Source organism: Heptranchias perlo, chromosome 3, assembly GCF_035084215.1.
Source record: "Heptranchias perlo isolate sHepPer1 chromosome 3, sHepPer1.hap1, whole genome shotgun sequence".
NCBI lineage: Eukaryota > Metazoa > Chordata > Chondrichthyes > Hexanchiformes > Hexanchidae > Heptranchias > Heptranchias perlo.
Window position 1 is genome coordinate 29,858,958 of NC_090327.1, and position 19,856 is coordinate 29,878,813.

Sequence of the window (19,856 nt, forward strand, 5' to 3'; positions counted from 1 at the left end):
TGGATGGGGTGCCAATCAAGCGGGCTGCTTTGTCCTGGATGGTGTCGAGCTTCTTGAGTGTTGTTGGAGCTGCACTCATCCAGGCAAGTGGAGAGTATTCCATCACACTCCTGACTTGTGCCTTGTAGATGGTGGAAAGGCTTTGGGGAGTCAGGAGGTGAGTCACTCGCCGCAGAATACCCAGCCTCTGACCTGCTCTTGTAGCCACAGTATTTATATGGCTGGTCCAGTGTAAGTTTCTGGTCAGTGGTGACCCCCAGGATGTTGATGGTGGGGGATTCGGCGATGGTAATGCTGTTGAATGTCAAGGGGAGGTGGTTAGACTGTCTCTTGTTGGAGATGGTCATTGCCTGGCACTTGTCTGGCGCGAATGTTACTTGCCACATATCAGTCCAAGCCTGGATGTTGTCCAGGTCATGCTGCATGCGGGCACGGACTGCTTCATTATTTGAGGGGTTGCAAATGGAACTGAACACTGTTGCCCCAGCTGTACTGGCTAGCAACGAGAGAACTGCGGAAGGCCTCTGGTCAGAAAATGAGAGTGACATGCTGTTTTTTTTAGTTGCTGGTGCTGTGGAGTCCATCCATCAGTATAATATGGAGTGGATTCCAAAGTATAAGGAGCCCTAGCAATTTGGCAGAACTGGTTTAAATAGAAAGAAAAGAGCTCGAGTTTGTACAGCATCTGTCACATCTTCAGTTTGTTCCAAATTTCTTCACAGCCAATTAATTACTTTTGAAGTGTAGATACTAGTGTATGCAAACGTAGCAACCAGTTTACACCCAGCAATCTCCTACAAACAAGCAATGTGGTAAATCACTAATCTGTTTTGGGGTTGTTGATTGAGATATAAATGTTAGGCAGGACATCGGGAAGTTGCCTTGTAGTTCTTTGAATAGTATAGGTTCTTTTACACCCACCTTTACAGGCAGATTGTTTTAATGCCTCAAAGAAATGGAAGCAGCCTGGATTATAAAAGTGGCATTAGTTTAATCAGGTTAATTTATAAAAAAGCACTCGCATGGCATAGGAACAGGAAGTGAAAAAAGGGCAGTGAGCGGCAGTGTTGTTAAAGGATTCTATCACAGCACCAGAACATAAGGATTTCTTCGGGCATTGCATTAAGAAGGATTCCACATGGACAGAGTTAAGGATTAGGAATGGAAATGGTACAATTCCTGGTATGCATGCCAGACCACCAAACAGTGAATGTGAAGTACAAGGAGAGATCTGCAGACAGTTCAGAGGGGTATTTAAGAGCAACTGGGCAATAATTTTGGATGATTTTAACTATACTAATATAGACTGGAATAAAGATAATTCATGTGGTCTAAGTGGGGAATTCTTTTTAGACTGCATTAAGTCCATCAAGGAAAGCTGTATTGCTTGATTTAGTTCTGGGAAAGTAAGTAGGGCTAATGTGATGGTATGAAAAAACATTTAGAAACTAGTGACCACAACACAGCTGGTTGGTTCAATGTAAGAATAGAAAAGAATAACGATGAGTCAAAGATAGTGGTGCTGGAATGGAAAAAGGCAAAATCCAACGAGATAAATAGGGACCTGGACCAAATTAACCGGACAGAAAAGTTAGCAAACAGATCAGCAGTGGGAAATCTTCAAATAAGAAATGGATAAGAGTACAAGGCAAGAAGGGTCAATGAATGAAGTTCTGTGGATAAAAAGAGAGATTTAAACTAAACTGAACCTTAAGAGTGAGGGCTAACAATACTAAGGATAGTCATGAGGAATATAGAAAGTGTAGTAGGGAGGGAATTAAAAGGGCTAAAGGGGAAAATGAAAAAAAGGCTAATAGATAAAAGGAAATAGAAGGGCTTTTACAAGCATTTGGAAAGTAAAAATAGTTAGAGAGGAGGGATTCTTAATTGTGGAGGATGAAGGTGCCTTGCTTCTGTATCTGCAGTGACTAAGTTAAAACCGAAAACGCATTGTTATATCAACAGTGTCCAGTGCTTTTACTCCTAAAACTTTTTGATTTACAATTTCCCTTTGCATTGTCAAAAATCGTGACAGCAGGAAGTACGGTTCAGTGGGCAGGAATTACTGGGCACGATTAAATATACGTACATTGTGTGGTATATAGGATGATGATCATACCATTTTACAAGAGCATTGTGACAAAAATGGAATATCCTTGTTCATGTTACGCAGCTTAAAAAAAAATCTTTTAAGAACGATATAATCCTCAAAAAGTCGCATCCCAGTGACGTCCTCGGGATGTGCACACCATTTTAACCGCAGGCCTGGCAAAAGCTGGCAGCAGCCAGGATCCTGGCAAAAGGTGGCCCAGGTAAATGGCAGGAGTGCTCTTCTTGGTTCCACAAGGATACCTTGGCCTTTTTTCCCTTCCCTCAATAGTGGACTTTTCAATCTTTTTTTTTTCTCCCCATTCCTTTCTTCGTATACCAGAGATCTTTTCCATGGGTCTCCGGTGGCGGCCTGTTTCCCCCCACCCCCCAGCCATGAATTTCGACTCCCGCCAGCCAGTGGTGACTTTATTCGCGCCAGCTTTGGGCAGGAGTCAGTGTCCAAGGCATGTAAATGAGGTCTGGGATTTAAAATTCCAAGGTGGGGGAGGGGACGGTTCACCACCCACGTTGGCTACCCGCACCCCCGATTCCCACCCCGAGTTAATATCGGGGCTAGTAAGTTTAACTGTATACCTCTCTGCTGTCGCATCCCTGTTCATTGTAGTACGGAAACATTAGCCACAGTCCGAGTAATCCTGGACAGTTCTGACTGTTCTGTTTTGTAACTCTGTTTTAATTTAGCGATAGTAGCTGTGAAGAGGAAGAGGGGAAGACCCAAAGGTTCAAAGAAGAAATTCTACGCTGAAGCAGAGGAGTCAGGAGATGCCGGTAATTGCAATCTGAACGCAGAGAGTAAACTTGACCAAGAAGAGGAGGAATTGGAGGAGTCAGATAGTTTGGACTGCAGGAAATGCAGTCGGAAATTCTCGAACAGGAGACAGCTGCGGAAACATCGCTGTTTTGTTGTACTGAAGGATGATGGGGAAGAAGAAGAAGTAGAAGATGGTAATACCTATTTATCACCAGATATCACACCGGGTTTAATATTGTACTTTTAAATTTAAGGATGCAGTTTTATTTTTCAGTCAGATTTGATTTGGTTTTGTACATTGTAGTGTTTTGTATGAGGTGTGGAGGGTGGAACAGGAGACTCCACAATTTCGCACAGCCCATTGAACGGCATACCTGAAAAGAACAAATTACAACAATTTTAAAGCTATTTTGAAAATTTTCTGCCCTTGACATGCATGAGGCAGTGGGCTAGTATTTTGGACCTCGTGGCCCCCATTTTATGGGCGTAAAACGGGTATTATGGGGCCCAGTTTCGGGGACCAAAGTCTTGCACCTCAAGGGCACCTGCAAAACATCCAACCCGAAATTGAGTCAGGCCATTTTTCAGGTGTCCCTTGCTGCTGCCTAAAACAGGCGTTAGGTCCATTAAATATGTAAATCAATGGCCTAATACCTGTTTTGAGTCCCCTCAAAGAAATTCTATTTGTGATGAGCAAGGCAGTCATTGCGATCGTAACCCCTCTCCCAGGACTTACCTTCGGGCCGTTATCGGTGAGGCAAGCGACCTAACATTTGTGCTTCTCAAACGGAGGCGCCATAGGCGTCGGCAGCTTACAAGAGTGGCCATTAATGTGTGAGCCTACAAAATGGATGTTTGACTACAGAAGCATCACAGATGGCCCAATTCTCTCCTGGCCCCAATACTTGAGCAATCATTGTATAGCAATGAAGAGCACAAATTCTGGATGATTTGTTCTATTCTTAACGCAGGGGTGCTGGGGCCAATTGTAGCATCTATATTTTTGCACCAGCGGCGATTAGCTAGTTCAGCATAGTCTATAATTGCATCTGAGATTTTCCTGGGCTGAATGCCTCTGTTGCAATGCATTAGTGGATTTCTAGATGGAAATATTTTACTGTATTTAGTACTGCAGCGTTTCATACAGCCATTGCTGTTCTAATATGTGGCTGGTACACTTAAGCTTTAGGGTACCAGTACAAACTGGTTAAGCAAAGCCGTAGAGACTTCTTCAGCCATGGCTTCTTCGACAGCACCTCCCAAACCCGTGACCACTACCACCTAAAAGGACAAGGGCAGCAGGCGCGTGGGAACACCACCACCTGCACGTTCCCCTCCAAGTCACGCACCATCCTGACTTGGAAATATATCGCCGTTCCTTCATCGTCGCTGGGTCAAAATGCTGGCACTCCCTACCTAACAGCACTGTGGGAGAACCTTCACCACACGGACTACAGCGGTTCAAGAAGGCGGCTCACCACCACCTTCTTAAGGGCATTTAGGGATGGGCAATAAATGCTGGCCTTGGCAGCGACGCCCACGTCCCTTGAATGAATTAAAAAAAAGACCAGGATGGTACCAGTTTTGAACCAGTCTGTGTTGAGTTAGTTGATTTCAGCTGGGAAGAAAATAGGTGCACTGCAATTGGCTTGTCTTAACGCAGGCAAAATTCCATTCCTGAAGTATATTCCTACATGTTCTGGAAGTCCTTGAGTGTGGATGTCCGGTGAGGACATGATCAGGCTTGGCTGTGATATAGCCTGCTGTTACTCACTATCAAGGCTTACACATGGGCAGGCTGCTGGGAGGATGATCAGTGCCTCAGTAAGTGGTCAGTACTTCCAGGAGAAAAGGAAAGAAAGGGAGAAAAATCACCAAAAAAAGAAAAAGAGAAAAAAAAACAAAAAAAAAGACAGAAAAGAAACAACACAGGTAACTGGGAATGTGAAGACAGACTGTACCACTCGTATGCTGAGGGGGTAGTGTGAGGGAGCTTCTGGTGATATGATTGGGAATTTGATGCATAGGATCCTACCCTCTGTGGCACAATAATGTTATTCTACTTCATCCCTTTATAGCACTAATTGATTTCTGAATCAGAGTCAAAATTAATTTTATTAGGATTGGAATGAGATTGGGGATAAATTACGGTGTGTCCTTCCTGTGATTGATCTCTCTCTCTCTCTCTCTCTCTCGCTCTCTCTCTCTAGACAAAACGGATCCTGAAGTAGAGTTGGATGATGAAAGAGATAGGGCAGTAAAAAGGCCACGCTTACAAAAGAACGAAAAATTGACATTTAAGGATGTTGATCAAAATGCAGGAGGAAAGAAGCCAATTATCAGTGTGGTTCTCACGGCACATGAAGCTATTCCAGGTGAGCTGTAATGGACTTCATTTATTTAGCATCTTATCTCATCCTCAAAGCATTTGACCTTCAATGAATGAGTTTGAAGTGCAGTCACTGTTGTGTCGTAGGCAAGTGTGGCAGCCCTTTTGAGCTAACCCATGCTATAGCCAAACAGGGAATGCTTTATGCTAATGGTGGGTGCAAAAATGTTCCATTCTCCCACACTGAAATCCCACACCCTGGGAGATGAGCACCAAAACTGAGCCATTGTTAGGACAAAAAATAATGAACATAGAACAAACAAAAAATAAATAATAGAATTGTAAAAACACAGTTGATAGTATTTGGACCTGATTTAAGTATGTTCCCACATGCACGTGAAGTAATATCTCAATTCTAAAGAAGGAAGAGGGTGGTGCACTGGAGCAATGTGTTGGTGTTTGGATGCCTGGAATGACAGAGCAGAAAGGCAGTGGTTTGTGATCATGAGTTCCCTACATGGTAAGCTCTCCACTTTTAGGAATGGGAGCAGCAGTAAGGGGAAAGGGTCAGAAGGAGAATCAAATGGATGAGTCACTCCTGGGAGCAGAGACTACAGAGTTAAGTACAAATAAGAAATGCCATTCCACCTATCTAGCTCAGCCTTCCATAGAAACCTGTGGTCCCCACAATGCACCATCTAACTGCCTTTTTCCTGATTCCAGAGTTTTTGCCTCCATTATCCCAGACCCATACCATTTCAGATGTTGATCAATGTGTGCGAAGGAGTGCCCCATGTTTATATCTAATTGAATATGTTACCGGCATTTCTTGCCTAGTCTTGTACCTGCTACCCTGTGTGATGAAATGAAGTATTCTGTTTGTGTATTCCAGGTGCCACAAAGATTATTCCTATCGAGGCCACTCCAGCTGAGGAAACCCCAGCAGCTGAGCCTGAAAGTAATAGCCAAGAATCAGCTCTGCGAAAGGGCTACCAGGAATATGCTATACAGCAGGCACCATTGGAGTTGGCCCAGAATTCTTTCAGGTAGGTCTGCATTGCAGAAAAATTAGCTTTGGATAGCACAGACCCATTTGCCACAAAATTAAGTTCACTCCTTATCCACTTTTCATGAATTAACCAGGAAGGAGCACAGGCAAGACAGCTCCGTACCCAGTCTGTAATCAATTTTCCTGACTCGGGTATCTATTGATGGGCATCTGGGCTTGGGAAGGTTCAATGGGATTCTGCTGATGCTCTTGCAGTTGATGTCAGTTCAGCAGATCCCTGGTAAGAGGGAGACCTGAAACAACGGGTTTCTTTGGGGAGATGGTGGAAGCAGTTAGTATTAATTCGTTCTTAAGCAAATTAGATAGATTTCTTTTAGAAAATATAATTTTGGGATACAGCATATGAATAATTTGAGACATGTCATGTGGTAAGTGTAGCCTGCTTGGGAGGAATAGGTGACTTTGGACCTATGGTTCCCAAAGCTCTCCTTCACTGGGGTTTTCCTCGTGTCATTTCTGGGACTGTTGTGGACTAATTGATAGAGAATGATTGTTGTGATTAGTCATCAACTCCATTATCCATTACCAGGATGGTAAAAGGCGAACTAGATGGACCTTGGCAATTCAAGTGGGCGAAATAGGTTAATGCTAAGGAATATCTCCTGTTGGGTAGAAGGGTGAATGGGAAGCATACGTCATACTGAAAGTAGCTGCCACGGAAATCCCTCTCCCCCCAACATTGCCCTGTGCTATAATGATCAAACAATGAGACATTAACTTTTCTTTCTCTCTGGGAAGTTGTCACACATTTCCAGTAGTTTCTGATTTAACTTTGAGTTTCCAGTATTTGCTGTTGTTCATTTTACCACTTAAGTTTTTAACTTCTATTGCCTACAGAATCATTCACTGAAGTGCAGTTAACGAGGTGACTCTGAAAGTTTTCTTGCTCGTCCAGAAAGCTTGTTTGAAAACAAGTTTCAGTCTGGTTAGGACAGTAGGATAAATTGTTAGTCCACTTGCTCATAATTGTCAACTATAATTAACTTAATTATAGTTGTTAACTATAATTTAGTATCTATGTTGGATCTGTCAACAAATATAGAAATCATAACCATTTCTGGAACTTCCTGATATCTGGTGCATGAATAAGGTCAGACTCACCTCCTGACTCCCCAAAGCCTTTCCACCATCTACAAGGCACAAGTCAGGAGTGTGATGGAATACTCTCCACTTGCCTGGATGAGTGCAGCTCCAACAACACTCAAGAAACTCGACACCATCCAGGACAAAGCAGCCCGCTTGATTGCCACCCCATCCACCAACCTAAACATTCGCTCCCTTCACCACCGGCGCACAGTGGCTGCAGTGTGTACCATCCACAGGATGCACTGCAGCAACTCGCCAAGGCTTCTTCGACAGCACCTCCCAAACCCGCGACCTCTACCACCTAAAAGGACAAGGGCAGCAGGCACATGGAACAACACCACCTGCACGTTCCCCTCCAAGTCACACACCATCCCGACTTGGAAATATACCGCAGTTCCTTCATTGCTGGGTCAAAATCCTGGAACTCCCTTCTTAACAGCAGTGTGGGAGAACCTTCACCACACGGACTGCAGCGGTTCAAGAAGGCTGCTCACCACCACCTTCTCAAGGGCAATTAGGGATGGGCAATAAATGCTGGCCTCGCCAGTGATGCCCACATCCCACGAACGAATAAAAAAAAAATTGAAGGCCTAGGTTTTCTTATTGTAAGTAGGTTACTGTTGGCGATACAATTGGAAAATCTAGGCTGTGATGTCTAATGTCTGCCACTATCAGAAATCTGCTGACTAATTTGGTGACTCGTTTCCATGATTTGTAAACACTGTTCTATAAACAAGCAGCTGTTTTTTTTTGTTAGCCAATCTGAAAGAATAGTTTATCAAGTATTTTTCAAAAATGTCAACAGATTTACTTCCGATCTTGACGTCCAAAAGATCCACCCTCTGCCATTGCAGTGCATTTTATAGAGAATTAGTTAAAATGGCAACATTATGTGCTGAGTTAGTTGACCTCAGTTGGTGCACCAATTAGGGCACTACTTTTGGCCTCAGTGTCCTTGGGCTAGGGAGGGCAAAAGTTGGCCAGATCCCTGCTCCAGTGATTCTGCTGGAACGTGCATGTGCCTGGATGGGGGTAGGGGGGGAGGGTGCAGTGGGGTATAGGATTGAACTCAGCTCTAATGCTCCCCTCCCCCCACCACCACCACCACCGTCAAATAATCTGTTGGCATCCATGGTCAAATAACAGTCTATCTAGGTCCATGGTGAATGGTCACTTGGATGAGGCGCCCTTGGAATGTACCCCAGCATGAGTGAGTCATAAAACTCTTTGACTTTGGGAGAGGAGAGAAATGGAGATAAAATAAAATAAAACGGCAGCATTAAATGAAACTAGGCAAAAGCTCAGTCAGTGAGCTGTTCACCCATACAGATGGTGCAGGTCCTAGGATCAGTTCTTAGTCTGTGCTGAGTTAGCAGATCTCATTTAGGGCAGCAGGAGAGGCTCTTTTATTGGTGTCTGGGTCAAAAAAGAGTAAATCAGTGTTCCCGTTGCTGATCGCTTACAAGTGACATTTTCTGGGATGTGGCTGACAGGTGAGGCCAGGATTGGGCTCTGCTGTGATTAATTGAATAGCCTGTGCCACTCACTGTCCAGCATCACACTTCAATGTTGATGATTTGGGTGAGGTGTCAGAAGGTGACTGACACCTGTGGAGCTGTACTCCAGAAATGCCTATAGAAAGAAAGACTTGCATTTATATAGTGCCTTTCGCGACCTCAGGATGTCCCAACGCACTTTGCAATGAAGTACTTTTGAAGTGTAGTCACTGCTGTAGTGTAGGAAATGTGGCAGTCAATTTGCACACAGCAAGGTCCCACAAACAACAATGTGATAATGACCAGATAATTTGTTTTTAGTAATGTTCATTAAAGGATAAATATAGGCCAGGACGCCGGGGAGAACACCCATGCTCTTTTTCGAATGGTGCCATGGAATCTTTTACGTCCACCTGAGAGGGCAAACAGGGTCTCGGTTTAACATCTCATCCAAAAGATGGCACCTCCAACAGAGCAGCACTCCATCAGTACTACATTGGAGTGTCAGCCTAGATTTTGTGCCCAAGTCTCTGGAGTGGGACTTGAACCCATGATCTTCTGGGGTTGTGGGACAAAGTAACAGACTAAAAAAATCCAAAGGGGGAATCATTAGCAAAGTTTCTGCTATACAGTGCCAATTGAAAGGTCCTTTACATAGGCTGAAAACTCACAAGAGAATCTTTCTTTTCTTTCAGACAAGGGACAACACAGCTGAAGATTTTTACCTGTGAATATTGCAATAAAGTATTTAAATTTAAGCACTCACTTCAAGCTCACCTCAGAATTCATACCAATGAGAAGCCTTATAAATGTTCGCAATGTGACTACGCCAGCACCATCAAGGCCAACCTCATCGTTCACATGCGCAAGCACACGGGGGAAAAGTTCAGCTGCGACTACTGTGCCTTCACCTGCCTCAGCAAAGGGCACCTGAAAGTGCATATTGAGCGCGTGCACAAAAAGATCAAGCAGCACTGCCGCTTTTGCAAAAAGAAATACTCGGACGTCAAGAACCTGCTCAAGCACATCCGAGAGAGCCATGACATGGATGAGGAGAAAGTCAAAGAGGTCTACGATGAGCTGCGCCTGCTGACGAGGGAGGGCAAGCGACAGCTGCTGTACGACTGCCACGTGTGCGAACGCAAGTTTAAAAATGAATCAGACCGTGACCGGCACATGCTGGTCCACGGCGACGATCGCCCATTCGCTTGCGAGCTCTGCGATCACGGAGCCACGAAATACCATTCACTGGAGATGCACGTCCGCAAGCATAAATTTATCTACATCTGTTCTGTGTGCACAAAGAAGTTTGTCAGCTCGGTCAAGTTAAAGTCGCACGTCAAGGAAGCTCATAGTGACTTAGGGGAGGATTCAGTATTTAATAACTCCATTAATCAGAGCTTCTACCTCCTGGAGCCAGGAGGTGATATTCAACCGGAAGCCTTGGAGGACTCTGCTGAGAGTGTGGGCTTCATTGGCGGTGACCAAGACGCACATGGGCACCAAGTTCTTGTGGAAGAACTTGAAAATGAAGAAGCTAACATTCCCATAGAGAGTCTTACTCAACATGAAGAGGTCATGCATGTCCATCATTCAGAAGACCTAGACAATCATTCAGATGGTCCTAGCACCATCCAGCAGGATGCAGTTTCTTTGGATGAAGACAACATGTCTTTTAAAAATGAGCAAAGGTCTATGGATGAGGGTCGTGGTGAAATCTTGCCAGCTTTACCCGTCAGCAGTGACACTGTGATAGATTCTGAAAGTACAGAAACAAACCATCAGTCTAGTTCCACAGATCAGGATGGAGCTGATTCCCTCAAAGAATACGAATCTTGTGAGGTCCAAAACGAAGACTCATTTGAAATGGTTCACCTTGACGGCGCTAAAGAATTGTGCAATTCATCTGCTACACACTTGACTTTTGAGAAAATCCCATCGACAACAGAAGCTCAAAAGGATGGCATGGACCTCGGAGCTTTCCAGCAAGTTCTTGACAGCTTACAGAAGAGACAACTGAATGTCAGTCTTTTTGAGAAGATCAGGAAGGTCTATGGTGATTTGGAATGTGGATACTGTGGTAAGAAATGGTCCATAAATAATCTACAAATTTATCTGTTAAAAACTTTACCTTTCACATGTCAAAATGAATTAAGATTTTTTTGATTTTGCAACTGTTGCCAAATTTTCCTTTTCTGAGGGAGGAAACTGGAATCATCTGGGCTGTGATGTTCTCTACATCTTTCACCAGGTGTGAAAATGGAAAACATTTTGAGTCCAGAAATTTCCAAAAATGTAAATGGGACATCAAAAGTTCTTGGGGTTGATTTTGACTTTTGGGCGACTGACCGGTGGAGCACACCGGCCGGACGTCCGTACCCGCGTACTGAGGCGGCCACGATTTTGAGGCACCAGTCTCATTAACATCGGGCCGACAAGTTGTGGACCACCGGATTGAGGCCTCTCAATATTGGGCCGCCCGAGTCGCCAACAAGGTAAATATGGGGATGAGGCTCGCGATCGGGGAGGGTGGGGGTCCTGAGGCAGCAGCGGCCTAGATTATTTTTATGGGGCCCAGCGGAGTCCGCCTGCTTCTCTGGGCTCCACAAAAATAATTCCAAACTTACCTTGACTGGGCCTCTTCGGCTCCATCGCCCGTGAAACTGGTCGGACTGTTCACTACGCACGCTCTGACCAAAAAGTGGCAATGGATGGGGTGGGGAGGGGAAACCTATGACCCTCATTTGCATATTAAAAGGGGCTTACGCCTGAAACTGACAGATGCTTTGGACGTCCAGCAGTAGGTCCTTTTCAAAATGTCCCTGGTTTCTTCGTCATTGTTACTGGGACATTGAGTTTACCGATCCGTTACTGCCCCGTTATCGCCAGGTGATAGAAGTGATAATTGGCCCCTTTGTTTTGTTCACACCCACATGATGTGGCAGTATTAGTTATTAAGGTTTCCAAAGCATTTTCAATAGCAGCAAAGTAAACATTGGCACTCAAGCCATGACCTTGCCCTTTCCCTGCCTCTTGATCCAGTTTGACTTCGTAAAAGACGACAACCCCAACAAGGTGAGATGTTCTCAGTGCTAGGCAAATGTTTTGCCTTTCCCTTTGTGCCCAGTGTCAGCATCAACCACTCTTGAGTCAGATGCAGCTCAGGTTAGGTGCAAGCTCCTGATACCGTACCACAGAGGAGCCTTCAAGACTGCCAATAATCCATAATTCTTCTCCAGATTTATTTTCCAACAGTACTAAATTGAAACTCAGACAACAGTGCTTTGCAGAACAGCTGCATACATACCTATAAAAATCTTCTGGACTTGAACCCAGGGATTTAACTAATTGAGAACATTTCAAAAATGTAAGCAACAGTCTTGACACAAATTATTCATGCAACGCAAAAGGCAGGAATTTGGACACTTAAACTAATTGATGCTTAAACACCATCAATTTTGACTTAATGATATCCTCCAATCCTCGCAGCCTTCCCTTCCCCCTACAAACGATACAGGCTTGCCATCACCTAACCACTGCTTCTTGATTTATCTTCTCAACCTTAGCGGTGTGCTGTACAATGGACCTTAGACCTAAATCTAGGTTTTTTTGAATTTAAAGTAAATATACAGCACTTGCTTGGAAAACATTGTTGAGGAGAATCATAGATTGTTTTGAATATTAAGTCTACAAATTAGCATTGGCAATATCAGTGGATAAATGCTCACCACATTTGCATGATGTTCTATATATTTTAACAGAACTATAAACTTGTTTGAAATATATGGGTTAACACCTGTTATGAGTGCAGATAGAGGAATCTCACATGAACTTGTTAAGCATTCATCTGCTAATATCACCAACAGTAATTTCGGGTGGATGCGGTAAGGATGTTCCCAAGGATGGGTGAAACTAGAACTAGGGGGCATAATCTTAGAATAAGGGGCTGCTCTTTCAAAACTGAGATGAGGAGAAACTTCTTCACTCAGAGGGTGGTAGGTCTGTGGAATTTGCTGCCCCAGGAAGCTGTGGAAGCTACATCATTAAATAAATTTAAAACAGAAATAGACAGTTTCCTAGAAGTAAAGGGAATTAGGAGTTATGGGGAGCGGGCAGGAAATTGGACATGAATTTAGATTGAGGTTAGGATCAGATCAGCCATGATCTTATTGAATGGCGGAGCAGGCTCGAGGGGTCGATTGGCCTACTCCTGCTCCTATTTCTTATGTTCTTATGTTCTAGGGTTTAGACTTTAAAGATAATTTAAATATTGTTTAGTTTACTAGAGTTGCTTTACTAGTGCGTTGTGCTTGCTAAAGTCTGCTATACCCCATGATTTTACACTTACCATTCTCAAATCTAGCTGATCAACACATGACTAACTTGTTAGGGTCAGAACTTTATGAAGTCGTAAATACTTTGGGACACTGGAATCATTAGAGGTACTTGACTGGGAAAAAGTCAATTTCAATAGATAAAAAGATTAGAAAGGCTATCAGAGATTATGAAGAAAGACTGGCAGATAAGATAAAGATAATAGTGAAGCATTTTATAAACACATAAAACATAAAATAGTTAAAGAATGGGTAGGACCAATTAGAGAGAAAAAAGGAAAACTAATGAAGGATGAAGGAAGGGTGAAGATACTAAATGAGTACTTTGCTTCGGTTTTCACATATGATAGGGGGAATGACAGGGTACATGAGGAAGAGGTGGGCAATTAGATGAATAACTATAGATAAGTAGGTAGCACTGAAAAAATTGGTGGAACTAAAAATGGAAATGGTACCAGGTCCTGATGGCATATGTGAGGGAAATGTTGAGAGGAAATAGCAGAGGCTCTGACCACAGTCTTTCAAACATCCTTCAGTATGTAAATTGAGGCGGTGGTCTAGAAGGTAGCCAATGTAATACCTCTGTTCAAACAGGGAGAAAGGGATATCCCAGGTGACTATAGATAAGTTACCCTAACCCTAACATCAGTAATAGATAAGCTTCTATAGGCCATAATACAGGATAAAATGAATACTTGCCTAGGAAGTCATGAGTTAATTAAGGACAGCCAGTTTAGATTTGTAAAAAGCAAATCATGTCTGTCAAATTTAATAGAGTTCTTTGAGGAAATAACAGAGTGTATTAAAAAGGAAATGCAGTGTACTTTGTGGATATAGATTTTCATATGGCGTTTGATAAGATGCTGCAAAGAAGGCTTATTCATAACATGGGTATTTAAGGAAGTGTGGCAGCATAGATAGGAAGTTGTTTAAAGAACAGAAAACAGAGTTATGGTTAATGGATGGTCTGTTGGACTGAAGGTTTGTAAACAATGGTTCCCAGTGGTCAGTGTCGGGATTATTGCCCTTAATATTTATAAATCATAGAATCAAAGAATGGTTACAGCACAGAAGGAGGCCATTCGGCCCATCGAGCCCGTACCAGCTCTTTGTAAGAGCGATCCAGTTAGTCCCATTCCCCCGCTTTTTTCCCCATTTTCCCTGCAATTTTTTCCCCTTCAAGTATTTATCCAATTCCATTTTGCAAACCATGATTGAATCTGCTTCCTCCACCTTTCAGGCAGCACTTTCCAGATCATGACTACTCACTGCGTAAAAAAGATTTTCCTCATGTCGCCTTTGGTCTGGATTTGTATTTAGAGGCACAATATCAAAATAAAGAACATGGTTAGCTAAAAAGGACTGTAAGTGACTTCAGGAAAATATAGATAAGTTACTAAATCATGCAGAGATATATTGGATGAAATTTAATGCAGAAAATTTGCAGTGATGTATTTTAGGAGGAACAACAAGGAGAGGAACCCTATACTAAATGATAAAACTTTCAAAATATTGGAGGAACAAAGAGAGATCGAACGGTTCAGATATACAGACCTTTAAAAGTGGGAGGAAAGGTTGATTCAACTGTTTTTATATTAAAAAAAGCATATGAGATCCTAGGTTTCATAAATCGGGACATAGAGTGCAAAGGTAAAGAGGAGATGTTAAACCTATATAAATCATTGGTTAGGCCGCAGTTAGAATATTGTGTTCCGTTTTGAGTGCCTTACTTTAGGTAGAATGTCAAAGCCAGGGGAGATTGTAGAAGAGATTGACTAAAATTATACTAGGGATGAGAGGCGTTAGTTATTAGGAAACTGGGGTTGTTTTCATGAGACCATAGAACATCAACAGGGGATCTGATCAAGGTTTTCAAAATTATGAAGGGGTTTTGACAAGGTAAATCAGAGATAACTACTTTCACTGTTTGAACTGGTACAGATCAGGCTTAAAGTTAGGGTCCTCACCAAAAGAACAAAGGGAGAGGAAAGGAGAAATTTTTTTTACACCAAGGGTTACATATGAACATATAAAAAATTCTATATATTTCTATTTCTATGAAAATGAAGGACAGATCAGCTGGTCCACCAAGCTTGCCCTATACGTTCATTGTGTGACTTCTACATAGACTGCCAAAGGTGGAAGTGGTGTTCCACAAGGATTGGTGCTGGGACCACTGTTGTTCACCATTTACATAAATGATTTGGACTCGGGAATTGGAAGTACAATTTCAAAATTTGCGGACAACACCAAATTGGGGGGTATAGTTAATACTGAGGAGGACTGCGACAAAATACAGGAAGACATTTTAAACTTGCAGAATGGGCGTGTAATTGTCAAATGAATTTCAATGTAGATAAGTGTGAGGTGGTACATTTTGGTAAGAAGAATAAGGAGGCCACATATTCCTTGGAAAATAAGAGTCTAAATGGGGTAGAGAAGCAAAGGGATCTGGGGATACAGATACACAAATCACTTAAAGTAGCGATGCAGGATAATAAAGCCACAAAAAAGCAAATAAAGCATGGATTCATTTCTAGAGGGATAGAATTGAAAAGTTATGTTAAACTATAGAACTTTGGTTAGACCACACTTGGAGTACCGTGAATAGTTCTGGTTTCCATATTATAAAAAGGATAGAGAGGCACTGGAGACAGTGCAAAAAATATTTACTAGGATGATACCAGAACTGAGAGATTATATCCATCAGGAAAGATTGAACAGGCTGGGGCTCTATTCTCTAGAAAAGAGAAGACTGAGGGGTGTCCTGATAAAGGTCTTTAAGATTATGAAAGGGTTTGATAGGGTAGACGTAGAGAAAATGTTCCACTTGTGGGGAGACCAGAACTAGTGGCCATACATATAAGATAGTCACTAATAAATCCAATAGGGAATTCAGGAGAATCCAGAGAGAGGTTCGAATGCTACCACAAACTCGCTACCAAAAGGAGTAGTTGAGGCAACTAGCACAGATGCATTTAAGGGAAAGCTAGATAAACACATGAAGGAGAAAGGAATAAAAGATATGTTGATGGGGTTTGATGAAGAAGGGTGAGAGAAGGCTCATGTGTAGCATAAACACTGGCATCGACCTATCGGGCCGAATGGCCTGTTTCTTTGCTGTACATTCTATGTAATCTACAGACTACCAGCCCCATTTGCCCACTCCACCTATCAGATATGCAATCTCCTGGGAGAGGCAAAAAAAAAGAGCAAAACATTGGATTGTTAGCATATTGGATGCCCTAGCAAAAACAGTGTTGGAAACAGAATGCATAATAGCTTTTCAAAGCAAAGATGATAAACATCTGAAAAGGAAAATTTAAAAGTGTATCAAGAATGGCCAGAGGAATTGGATAAGTGGTTTGCTCTTTTGGAGAGCTGGCACAGGCACAATGGGCCAAATGGCCTCCTTTGTACTGTAAAATTCCATAATTCAATGATTCATTGGAATTTTATCTTGAATCAAATGCTTTATTTCATTTGGAAGATAATACGCCTCTCAATGCTTGATGACCCAGGGAGTTGGAGTAGTTGACATGGACTGGGCTGGAAGGGACTGTAACAGCTAAAGGAGAGGAGAGCAAACCTGAGAGTTTGGCGACTGGATTAGGGTGTAGAGAGGAAGTTAACCCATGTTGTAATGGTGATGGTGGCAGAGGAAACCATGAAGGTTCTTGGGTAGGACAAGGTGTTAGAGGGGTACAGGTTTAATTGGATGTGAGAGGAGATTGGGGACTTTTATACTAGAGGAAAAGAAAGTTAGTGAACTAGTTGGAAGACTTATTTCCCTTATTGACATATTTTGCCAATCCCAGGCTTCTGATTCACTCTTGATTTCTTTTCCCTGTCACATGCTTTTGTATCTGCACTTTGTCACTCCTGTCCTAGGTATATGCTTCACTCAATAGTCCTTCTCTATGTCCCAGCCTTCCTTCCACCTTGCTCTCCGTTCCCTATTCCTGTAGCATGCTTTTACTGTCCGCACTGCAGTATCTTCTCCCAGACTCCGGACTCTTGGCTTCTCCTCCCCCACTCCCTCTCCAGGGATAAAAATGTGAAAAATGCATCTGCCCAAAAGAATTATGACACTTGGTAAGGATGTAACATCACTAATGTCAAACACTGTTTCAAAGATTGACATGGCTGTCAATCATGATGATAGCCATGAATATGTTGCAGTCAGGTGCTTGCTAGCCAGATGGGCCTGACCAATCGACCTTTAGCTAGAACATAATCATGTTTTGTTATTTTGGAATGATGACTGCTCATAGTCCAGCTAAATATATATTTATATACTTAAAAAGTGAATGTGTGCTGCTTTTGAGTGAGGTGATTTTTGCCTGGGTTATGAATGATTGAGTCATGAAATGAGACTGGTTTTGCTTATTTTCCTGAAAAACAAATGCTACTTTGCAACAATATGTGTAAAACTACTAAAATCACCAGAACATTATTAATTTTATCAGATTTTCTGGAATTTAAAACAACTATGTTAGTGGATCTCATTGTCCCTCTGTTGGTAATGCTGGCAAGGCCACATTTCCTGTCCAGCCAGTAATTTATTGTTTGCTAGGTCACTTCAGAGAGCATTCAGAGTCAACCACATCGTATGAGACTAGAGTCATGTGTAGGCAGACTGGGTAGAGGTGCCAGGTTCCCTTCCTTGAAGGCCATTGATGAACCACTTGGGTATTTATGTTTTATTCTGGTGCCAGCTTACAAATGATCACAATTATTGAATACAATGTCACAATTTGCCATGCTAGGATTTGAACTCACAGCCTCTGGATAGTCCAGTACCACCACACTACCCTATGACCTCATAGTGGCACATTACATCAGGCATGTGGTATCCTGGATACAGTAACAAACAGATAGGGTTTGGTGAGAGGACAACCTTATTACAGCAAGGTCATATATAGATTATTTATAAAGGAAAACTGGCCTATTTTTCTTACAGAAGAAGGGAGAGAGAAAGAATGAGAAAAAATCTGATACAGTGATCACAATGAGGGAAAGAGCATGAGAACCTTAGAGAGAGAAAGAAATAGGGAGGCAGAAAGAGTAGAAGACAAAGAAAGAAAAAATTAGATAGCCGGAGAAAGGCAGAAATACAATTACAAGGAAGAGAAGGACTTTTTTTAATTTCTGTCTGTGAACAATGTTGTGGAAGATCAACTAGTACCTGAAGTATGGTCTGTCGGCATCTGAAGAGAAAATATAGGTTAAGGTTTTGGATGGAGATCCTTCATCAAAATTGGAAGCAGGAAGACAAGAGAACCCCATAATATTCAGCGCTCTTCTGACCACTGCTCCCTACCAGGCACCATTGTATGTATTCTTTCAACCACATTCTCCAGTAGCATTGGTTCAACCGTCATCATAACTGCTCTGGGTCTCCATTTCCCATCATCCTTTGTCTCATCTGTTACTTTATTAAGTTACTTATCTCCTTTTTTTCAGCTGTGAAGTACTGTACGGTCAGATGACTCCTGAATGCAAGCTAATCTCCTGCCTCCTCTTCCCCTTTACTTTTGCTGACCCCAGTACTCTACAGGCACATTTGCTGGTTTTCATCTTCATCTGCAACCTTCCTCTTTCTGAATCAAACAATCTATCCTCAGTTTCAATTTCATGCCTCCCCACCCTCACCTCAAAAATTTCCAAGCTTGACACAATGCTGCAGCAGTTCATGAAGGCGGCTCACCACCACCTTCTCAAGGGCAATTAGGGATGGGCAATAAATGCTGGCCTCGCCAGCGACGCCCACATCCCATGAACGAATAATAAAAAAAGAAATCTTCCTTGTTCTCTATGCTTTCTTCTTTAGCGTGGAGGTTTTCATTCTTTCTCCAGCTTTGCCCATTCACTTGGATATCTTGCTTATGCCACTTGTTTTCTTTCAGTCTTTTCATTAAGAACAGCCACCACAATATTAGCCCTTTGAGTTTCTCTACTCTCCTTTGGACTATCTGTTGTCTTACTTCCAACCTCAGTATTGTCATCAAATCTATGTATAAGGGTAATGCTATTGTTGTGTGGGGCAAGGATCTCTACATGGCTGAGGCCAAACGACAACTATCATATGCCTTTACCTTTCCCAAAACACTATCGGACATTAGACCAAAACTGTTCATCCACATACAATAGCCCCAAATGCTCTTTTACATAGGAACAGGAGTAGGCCATTTAGTCCTTCGAGCCTGTTCCGCCTTTTCATGTGAGACAACAATTTGCATGTACTTCCTCTGATCTAATATATTGTATTTATTGCTCACAGTAGGAGACCAAAGACAGATTGGGTGCCTCTTTGTTTGGTCTGCAAGAATTATCGTGACCCCCTTGGTGATTTACCACTTTAACTCCCTCTCCTCCTTCTCCTTCTGCCTTTGGACTCCTACACTGCTCCAATCAACCTAATTTGAAAAACAGTATCTGTGGAGTGTCCAACCTGAGGTTCCTGAACCCTAACAATCTGGCCTTCTAAACCCAGACAACTCAGTCCTATTTGCTCTTATATTTCCGATTTGCTGTTTGTTATACTTGAATTTTAGTGGGTGTGGGGTTTGGAAAAGGCTGTTTTTAGTGCTACTAAATCCTAAATCAGAACACCAAGATAGCTGGTATCAGCAATTTGAGATATATACAAATTAATGGGTACATAGTTTTAAAAGTT

General features: G+C 42.5%; 1 protein-coding gene across 6 annotated transcripts in view; it reads left to right on the top strand.

Moving 5' to 3' along the window:
- Positions 1 to 19,856, top strand: part of LOC137311309 (zinc finger protein ZFAT-like) — a 109,187-nt gene that overhangs the window by 14,069 nt on the left and 75,262 nt on the right. For 5 of the 6 annotated variants that reach the window (XM_067978607.1, XM_067978615.1, XM_067978623.1 and 2 more), the window contains exons 3-6: positions 2,794 to 3,057; positions 5,074 to 5,238; positions 6,085 to 6,238; positions 9,539 to 10,923. In XM_067978607.1, coding sequence (XP_067834708.1) covers positions 2,794 to 3,057; positions 5,074 to 5,238; positions 6,085 to 6,238; positions 9,539 to 10,923 — 1,968 coding nt within the window. The remainder of the gene's footprint in view (positions 1 to 2,793; positions 3,058 to 5,073; positions 5,239 to 6,084; positions 6,239 to 9,538; positions 10,924 to 19,856) is intronic. The other variant, XM_067978624.1, reaches the window with a different exon arrangement.